This window comes from Gopherus evgoodei, chromosome 24 (genome assembly GCF_007399415.2).
Source record: "Gopherus evgoodei ecotype Sinaloan lineage chromosome 24, rGopEvg1_v1.p, whole genome shotgun sequence".
In the NCBI taxonomy this organism is placed as follows: domain Eukaryota; kingdom Metazoa; phylum Chordata; order Testudines; family Testudinidae; genus Gopherus; species Gopherus evgoodei.
The window spans coordinates 5781076-5789938 of NC_044345.1; the positions used below are offsets into that span (position 1 = coordinate 5781076).

Consider the following 8863-nt stretch of genomic DNA (forward strand, 5'->3'; position numbering starts at 1 on the left):
CGCGAGGTTGGCTCTGCCAAATACAGATGAACGAACACTTAGGACATGCAGTGCTGGGTTAATGAATACACAAGAGAGTGGGGGGAAAAGTGCTTTTTTTGTGTAAGGAGAGAACAGACCCAGTCTGAGGGGAAAGGGGAGAGTTAAGATACTAGTTCTTCTCTCCCCCTGCCCCCACCCCCACAACTAGAAAACCTTCCAGTCTTTTTTTTTGGTTTAACTCGACTAAGTTGGGACAGCCTCGCTTTAGGCCATGCACCTTTTCCCCAGGTGTCTGGACATTGCACAAGATAGTTTGATCGAAGCTTCTTCAATTGGTGCCAAAGAGTGGGTTTGGGACCCGCAGGCAAGGGAAAGCGTGAGAAAGTTCTCAGGGTTTGCCTGGGCACAGAGAAGTTTGTTATTTCTTGGGTTGTCCTTGAAGCACAATCCCAGCCAGACTCCTCTGTGCACCTGCTGAGGCTAATTGACCCAATTAGTAGTGATGGTCGGGTTTTTTTTTTTTGGGGGGGGGGTGTTGCATTGGTTTATCTGCACAAAGGAAGATAAAAATTCAAAACAAAAGCGGATTGAGATAGTGATTCTTCTCAACAGGACCATGGAGTTACACTTGTTTAGCAGATTCAGAAAACGGAGTTGAACAATAAATGCTACCAAAGAATAAAAACAAGCCATAGGACACTGCTTTGAACTGACTGTATAAAATCTTGGCTTTGGAGACATTTGGACTGGATAACATTTCATTTGCTTGTTAGAAGAACAAAAAAGACAGACATGCATAAATATCCTTTGCATATTAAAACCTTAAGTTCTTCCCCTCCGCGACTGCTATTTGATCTCTTCACTTCTACCTACTGCCAAGGCACAGAAGTGTTTCCACCAATCCTTACAGAGCAACAAGTTTACAATCAGAAGATTGAAGATTTCAATGAAATCTTCAGACACTAAAAAAACAAAAACACTGAGAAATAGATCAGGTGTTCAAAGATGACTGATCATCAGTACAGCATACTAACAGATTCAAGGCACGATGATGGTAATTTTTCTGGCACAGAAGCCTTTTTTTTTTTTTAAGTCAGAATCTGCTGGCTTCGTAACGAAACAACTCTTAAGTGCTCTCCACAGAGCACACACCTTTTCCACCCCATGTACTCCCATTACAGTTTCCACACAAGCAACTATTTATTTTCCAGGGAGATTCTTAAGGGCTCTGGAGTGCAGGCAAGGCCCGATAGCCTCTGTGCTCATCACATCAAGTCTGTGCACACAGCACATCTTAGAAGAAAGACCTTTACATCTGCCTTCTTCCGTGACAGCTGGGATTTTTCAGCCTGGCAGAAGCTGCCCTACCCCACGCTTCCTTGGGACGTTTTCTTCCCGCATCAGGGCTTTGAAACCCCGTTCTGAACTTTGGCCAGGTACAATCACTGCAGACTGAAAGTGAGTCCAGGAAAGTAGAAGAAACAGAGGAACGGCTGCTGCTTGGTACTCACTGCACATTGTTGTTAGCGTTGCAGGGATCCACCTGGGGAAAAAAAGTTAGGTCTTTAGATACTTGCTGAAGAATACTAACTTGTTAGCCCCAGCCAAGATTAGAGTTTACTAGTCAGGGGAAACTGTATGTCACGTGTTTAGGAAACTGACTCGAGAAATAAGCTGTAATTCAAAGCTACTCAGCCGAAGTAAGATGCACCATCCCCATTGGGCCACTTTGCACAAGCAGATGCAGTGCAGCTTTATTGCATCCCTGGGCAGATCCGCACCAGTATCACAAGGACCATTAATCTCTTCTAGTCTGTCAGTTTCTGTCTTCCTGACAATACAGAGTAGGAGTCTAGCCACCTCTGAGCATTCTTGATAGTGGTATGAATGCAAAGTCTCCCGCCCCAGTTAAATCCTAGGCTTCTCTTTACCAGCTCTATTTCCTTTGTGGCTAAAACCAGCCACGCAAGTATTCACCAAATCTCACCTCTGTGTAAGTGGGAGGAGGCATGAACTTGAACTCTGGGGCATACATGAAGATTGGGCTGTCGAAGGAACTGTCGAGATCATCCAGAAGGGGAGTGGTGGGGCTCTCCAGACGGTGATCTTCAGATACGATGTCCAGGTAGCATGGAGGTGCTGTAAGAGGAGGAGAAGCTTGTGAGCCCTACAGGGTATTTGTGTAGGAGAGTGCTTGGTGACCCGATCCCAGTTTTATTCCTAAATCCCAGGCCATTATGATGAAGCAATCCACTCCCCCTCTCTGCTTCCCCCTCTGTCCCGCCCCCCCCCCCATCTTTCCTAATACAAAGCTAAGGGCTTGTCTACACTGGCACTTTACAGTAGTGGAACCTTCTCGCCTGGGGGGGACACCCGAGCCCATGCTTCTCATGGAAGTGTTTTTTTTTAGAGCGCTGGGAGACACCCACACTGCCCTCTTTGCTAAAGACTAAAGCAAGTATCCCCATAAAAACAGCCTAGCACTCAGCTCACCTTCTGGAGCATCAGGGATATTGAGGTCCACCCAGCTCATTTCAGAGCTAGCCTGGCTAGCCATGCTGGAGCTGCGGCTGGCAAACCCAGATCTGCTACCGATGACGAGAGGCAGCTCCAGAACGATCTTCTTGGAGCCAGGGACGCTGGCGTAGATCTGTACGAACAAGACCAGGATAGAGTTAGTTACCACATCATTACCCTGATACAAGATTAAGAGTCTGTGTCACATTAGAATTCCTAGTGAATCTGCAGTGATGTGGGGAAAGAACTACGGCATCGATTAAGCGTAATCCATCCTTCATTGGTCAAAGTGACATGAGCTAGTGAATCATATGCCTACGTTCCCACATACAGTGAGACTAATGTTGTAAGGACAACCGTACGTGTCCAATTCCCTTATAATGGCATCCCTCCTGTTCACTGCAGAAGTGGGCATCCTCTTAAAGCAGTATGCAGCTGGAATCCAAACAGCAGCTAGGAATAAAGGGCTGCTGTGATAGTAAGATCCTTACCTGCAAGAAGTACTCCACACGCAGGATATTGCAGCCCAGGATGGATGGTTTGATCTTCTTGACTCGGAGAGTTTTACCCCGCCAGCTCTCAGACATGCCCGAAATGATGGGGTTCCCTCGGACGCAGGAAAGTTTCTGAGTCAAAACCTTGGTCTGCCCGTTTGCCAAGTAGGTATGCTTGGAAACAATGGCTGCTTTGGGTACCACAATCCGGGAGCAGATGTTCTCAAAGTCCGCATTTATGCAGATGTCATCACCTGAAAGAGAGATATGGAAGCTTAATTATGGGGAAGACCTAAAGTCTTTTAGCCAGACCAGTGCTGTGCCCTACAATGTATTCAGAGCTAGTTTTCACTAGTTAAACCACACAAGCTTTATCTAGTAGAAGTTTCCCTGATTCAGTCTGCTGCCCTTCACTCACGCTGCATTACATACTTCTACTTAGACCCTCCTGGCCACACCCAGTTCCTCTCCCCTCTTGCATTTTCAGCTGTCTCATCCCTCGGGAGCACTGCTACCTTCATGCACTCTGCTTAGCCCTTCACCCCCTCTCTCCCCTCACCATCCCACTCTCCAAGGAAAGAAACCAGATCTCACCTTCACAGAATCCTTTTCGGTCAATCCTGGCACTGACAGACACATGTCCATCAGGAATGAACATGCAGGACACCTTCTTGTCTTTCTTGGCAGCGACTGGCGACTGGAAGATATTCACAGGGAGATTGCATTACACAGACGAAGGGGGCACAACAACATCAGTCCATGTCCCCTTGTCCCCCCGCACTGCCAAATGCTGTCTTCACCTACTCGGCTCCCCATTCCTGGAAGTTCTGTGTCTGCTCCCTGCCTGACCTTTCCCCTGTCATCTGTGTTTCAAACCTGCTGCAGTTTAATTTATAACTCCATTTAGGCCCTAACATCCTGCATTAGGGATAGTAGGAGAGACTCTCTGATGCCCAGATGGTTGCCCTCCAGACAGACAGGCTGTCTCATCAAGCAGAGTACTAACCAGCCCTAATTGGATGGACCACAGCCCCCAAGGTAAGTATTTAATCTGTACTTTGCAGTAAAGCCAGTTAAAGAGATTCCTCAGGACAGTGTGAACGTCCTTTTCTGAAAGGACCTGAGTCATCCCATAGTTCCAGCCACTAACACCCACATACACAGACACAGAGACCTGATAATTACCATTAAGTCCGGAGTGTTGACATCAACAGGATCCATGACCTCAAAGTGCTGCTTTATCTCCTGGGGGTGACAGGATGGGCGATCCAAGAAAGCCTTAACCCAGTAATCCACACAGCCATACTTCCCTTTGAAGGAGGTCCCCAGAGGCCTGCAATAAAAGAGGGCAGAAGAGCCTGTTAGAGAGACACAGGATAGATAACTCGACAGGAAGGACTTAAACAAGAGTAGGATTTTTAGTAGCCACTTTTGGCCAATACATACCCCTGGGGAAGCTCAAATCCAAATTTGTATTCGTATTTGTTGCCAGGTCTCAAGATCACAGAACCATCCTCATCTAGAAAGATAAAAGAAAAAGGAATGCATTAAAACACACTGCCGGACTGAGATTTTAGGCTTCGTTAGGCTTGTCCTGTTTCAGTTGTAACAGTCAAGGGAACTGTTGCATTGATACCCCCTAGACAGAAACAACCAGACACTCTGCTGATGCCCTTTTGGAAGGGGGGTAAATATCACAGATCTAGGCTTGACATTACTTTAACAGTTTCATTTTAAATCAGGCCAGCACCTGACTTCTGCTTCAACACAGCACTTCCCTTTGCGTTCTCCTTCACCCTCCCATAATCTATCTGCTACTAGTCTCCTGGTTGGAGGGGTGGGAGCCATTCAAGGTATTTCTCATCCCCATCACTCTTTCATCTTAGTTTTCCCACCCTCTGTTAAGAAGCTCTGCCAAGTTTGACAACTCTGCCACTTACAACTTGCCTGCAGGATTGATGGGGAACGTCCTGTTACAGAGATCCAGGAAATCCATACCCGTGCCAACAATCTAAACTTGCAGTTCCCTATGGTGACACCTGTTCTGAATAGTGTACTTGCTTATCAATACAGACTGTACCCACATCTCCTCCTAGGAATCAAGGGAAGCCAGCCATTGCAGGCTACTCCCTACAGGCATATTAACATCTGCAACTGATCTCTGCTGGCTAAAGTAGCCACAAGGCTTATAATTATAAGCCCTTTTCTTCCTTGACAATGTCGTGAGCATTAGTGGCTACAGTTTTATTACTAAGTTGGAAATTTCTCAACACTAAATTCTCAAACTTCAAAGAGTTCCCCCTGCAAGGCTAAATTTTGTTCTTAGCCAGCTTAGGTCTGCCAGGGCTCAAATGAATGATTAGCGCTTCCTATACTTTAGCAAAAGCCAGGAAGATGCAAATAATATTTGAGTCTGCATCTTCACACCCAAAACCTGTGTCTCTATAATTGTATCAAGAAGCCTTTAAAAAAGCCACCAATCCTCAGTTAAGTAAATGCATCCCAGGCCTTTAGTTTTAAGAGCAAATGCTCAGTGGGAAACCCACAACCCACACAACAAAACGACTCTTGAACTAAGGTTCTCACCAGTAGGATGATCATCCAGGGTGAGGACATCTTCATAGCGCAGGTACTCCATCTCCTGCTTGCATTGTTGGGGTCCCTTGATCCAGACCACCCTGGCCTCCCCACAAGCCAGCACCTTAACTGAGCTGACCCGGGTGACTTCGGTCACTTCCACCAGCACACGGCCGGCTACCTTCTCTCCACTGCAGAAGACCTTGTCAGGCTCGCTGAAGACGATCTCGAAGGTCTTGATCTTCCTGAACACCACCATGGTGACTGGTTGCAATGATTTGTCTCTCCCCCCCAAAAGAGATTTTTTTTTTTTTTAAACCGGAGTGGTTTGGAGTCACGCTCTAGAGGATTTAGGCAACTGTGACTTTTTTAAAAGCTCTAGTTGCAAAACTTCAGGGAGTTTTTGCAAATCAATTCCCTCCTTTTTGGGTTAAAAATGACTATTTATGGCAATTTTTTTAAAGTTCAGCCCCTTTTTAAATGATGGAATCCTGGGAGGGGGAACAATAGCAAGACAGGAGCCTCTTGGTAGGCAACAGCTTCCTTTACTTCGCCAGCACCAAGCAACCCCTCTGCTCCTGCCTGCAAAGCTGTGCGCCCGGGGAAAAGCCGGATGCTGCCTTTATACTCCCTCGCCCCTCCCCTCCCGTGTTGATCTCAGCTCTCCATGCTGAAGGCGCGTGGACAAGCGTGCTTGCCGCGTGATCAGCGCTCCCATTGGCCGCCGCGGTCTTGTTTACAACCCCGCCAGCCAATCGCCGAGCCGACCGCGGAGCGTGGACACCGTGTGTAAGATGTGCCGGCCGGAGTTGGGAGAGGCAGGAGTGGAGGAGAGAGCGACGGGGGAACGGGCCAAGGAGAGGCAAGAAGGGAGGCGCCGAGAGCCAATCAGGGGCAGAGGGCGGGATATAATGTTCCCGAGGAGCAGGGCGGGGGTGTGAGGGGGTTTTTGTGGTCTGGTTGTTGTTTCGCTCCCAGGCTGATGTCAGCTTCCCCCCCCCGCCTGGCAGCCCCGGGGGGAGGGGGGGGGCAGGGAGGCTCCCCCCGGATAAACTGTATGGGGGCAGCTCGCAGCCCCCCCCCCCCGAGCACTGCTCCTTCGACCGTGGGGACAGTTCCACAGTCCCCCCCTCCCGCTGACCATGGGGGGTTAATTCCACAGCCCCCCCACTCACCCCACAGTGACCATGGGGGGTTAATTCCACAGCCCCACACTGACCATGGGGGGTTAATTCCACAGCCCCCCCCCACCCCACCCTGACCACGGGGGTGTCAATTACACAGCCCCACACTGACCATGGGGGGTTAATTCCACAGCCCCCCCCACCCCACCCTGACCACGGGGGGGTCAATTACACAGCCCCACACTGACCATGGGGGGTTAATTCCACAGCCCCCCCACTCACCCCACACTGACCGTGGGGGGTTAATTCCACAGCCCCCCCACTCCGTACTGACCATGGGAGGGGGTCAATTACACCACCCCACACTGACCATGGGGGGGTCAATTCCACAGCCCCCCACTCAACCCACACTGACCGTGGGGGGTTAATTCCACAGCCCCCCCCACCCCACACTGACCATGGGGGGGTATTTCCACAGCCCCCCCACTCTGTACTGACCATGGGGGGGGTCAATTACACCACCCCACACTGGCGGGGAGTTAATTCCACAGCCCCCTCACTCACTGCACACTGACCATGGGGAGGGTCAACTCCATAGTCCCCCCCCACCCCACACTGACCATGGGGGGGGGGTCAATTCCACAGCCCCACACTCAACCTACGCTGACCATGGGGGGGTCAATTACACCACCCCACACTGACCATGGGGGGGTTAATTCCACAGCCCCCCCACTCACCCCACACTGACCACGGGGGGGTCAATTCCACAGCCCCACACTCACCCCACACTGACCATGGGGGGGTTAATTCCACAGCCCTCCACTCACCCTACACTGACCATGGGGGGGTTAATTCCACAGCCCCCTCTACTCACCCCACACTGGCAGGGGCGTTATTTCCACAGCCCCCCCCACTCACTCTGTACTGACCATGGGGGGGGTCAATTACACCACCCCACACTGGCGGGGGTTAATTCCACAGCCCCCCACTCAACCCACATTGACCATGGGGGGGGTCAATTCCACAGCCCCCCACTCAACCCACACTGGCCATAGAGAGGTCAATTACACACACCCCACTCTGATGAGAAGGATTAGTTCCACAGCCCTCCCAGTCACCCCACACTGACCATGGAGGGGGCAATTCTACAGCTCCCTGACAACTCCCCCCACACTGACCATGGGGGCAGTTCCACAGCCCCCCCCAGCACTGCCCCCCACTGACCATGGGGGGGTCAATTACACAGCCCTCCCACCTCACCCCACACTGACAACTCCCCCTCACTGACTATGGGGGCAGTTCCACAGCCCCCCCCCAGTACTGCCCCCTCCACATACTGACCATGGGGGTGTTAATTCCACAGCCCCCAGACAAGTTCCCCCATACTGGCTATGTGGGGGATACTTCTACAGCCTCCTCCACCCCCAACACTGATCATGGGGGGGGGGGGCAATTCCATCTCTGCTCCTTCCCTCACACTGACTATAGAGGTTCAGTTCCACAGTCCCCCAGCACCTCCCCAACACTGACCATGGGGGGGGCACTTCTACAGCCCCCTGACACCACTCCCAACATTGACCATGGCAACCCCCAACACCTCCCCTACACTGATCATGGGGGGCAGTTCCACAGCCCCCCCCCCAGCAGCTCCCCACACACTGTCGGGGGCAATTCAACAGTCACCCTACACCTCTTCTCACATACTGACTATACAGCTTGATAGCCCCCCGCAAACCCATGTCACAGATCATAACTGAGGGTGGGGAGATCTCAGCCTCTCCTACCCTTCCATTGATTATACTTGGGGACTGCTCCCTTACCAAATCCCCCCATTTCCCAGAGAGCCCTCCCAAGTTCCAAAATGTACTTGCCCCACAGCTCCAACCTCACCCCCCATCGCTACACACAGATTTCCCCTCAGGAAAAAAAAAATCCTCATTTAGCCACACTGAGAATGTTTAAGAGTTGCACAAATTCCACCCCCTCCTCTGACTGTATTAAAGGACATCACATGCAATGGGGCTGACTGCTTGTAATACAGGAAAAAAGGTGACTGGGTGAAAAAATAGGAAACAAAGCTGATTTTTCAGGGGCTCAATGTCACAGCCTTTATTCTGGGTGACAAGCCGTGCGCTGGGATCATAGCAGAGTTGCATGATCATAGCACCA

The 8863-nt window shown here is 50.6% G+C and overlaps 1 protein-coding gene across 1 annotated transcript; it reads right to left on the reverse strand.

Moving 5' to 3' along the window:
• Positions 1-204: 204 nt before the first annotated feature.
• TXNIP (thioredoxin interacting protein) lies at positions 205-6173 on the reverse strand. The gene is made up of 8 exons (XM_030541784.1): positions 5580-6173; positions 4440-4512; positions 4179-4326; positions 3588-3690; positions 2991-3247; positions 2476-2632; positions 1970-2121; positions 205-1525 (listed from the first exon to the last, which is right to left on the reverse strand). Exons 1-8 carry the CDS (start codon positions 5827-5829, stop codon positions 1490-1492), a joined length of 1176 nt encoding a protein of 391 aa, XP_030397644.1. The 5' UTR covers positions 5830-6173; the 3' UTR covers positions 205-1489.
• Positions 6174-8863: the final 2690 nt, after the last annotated feature.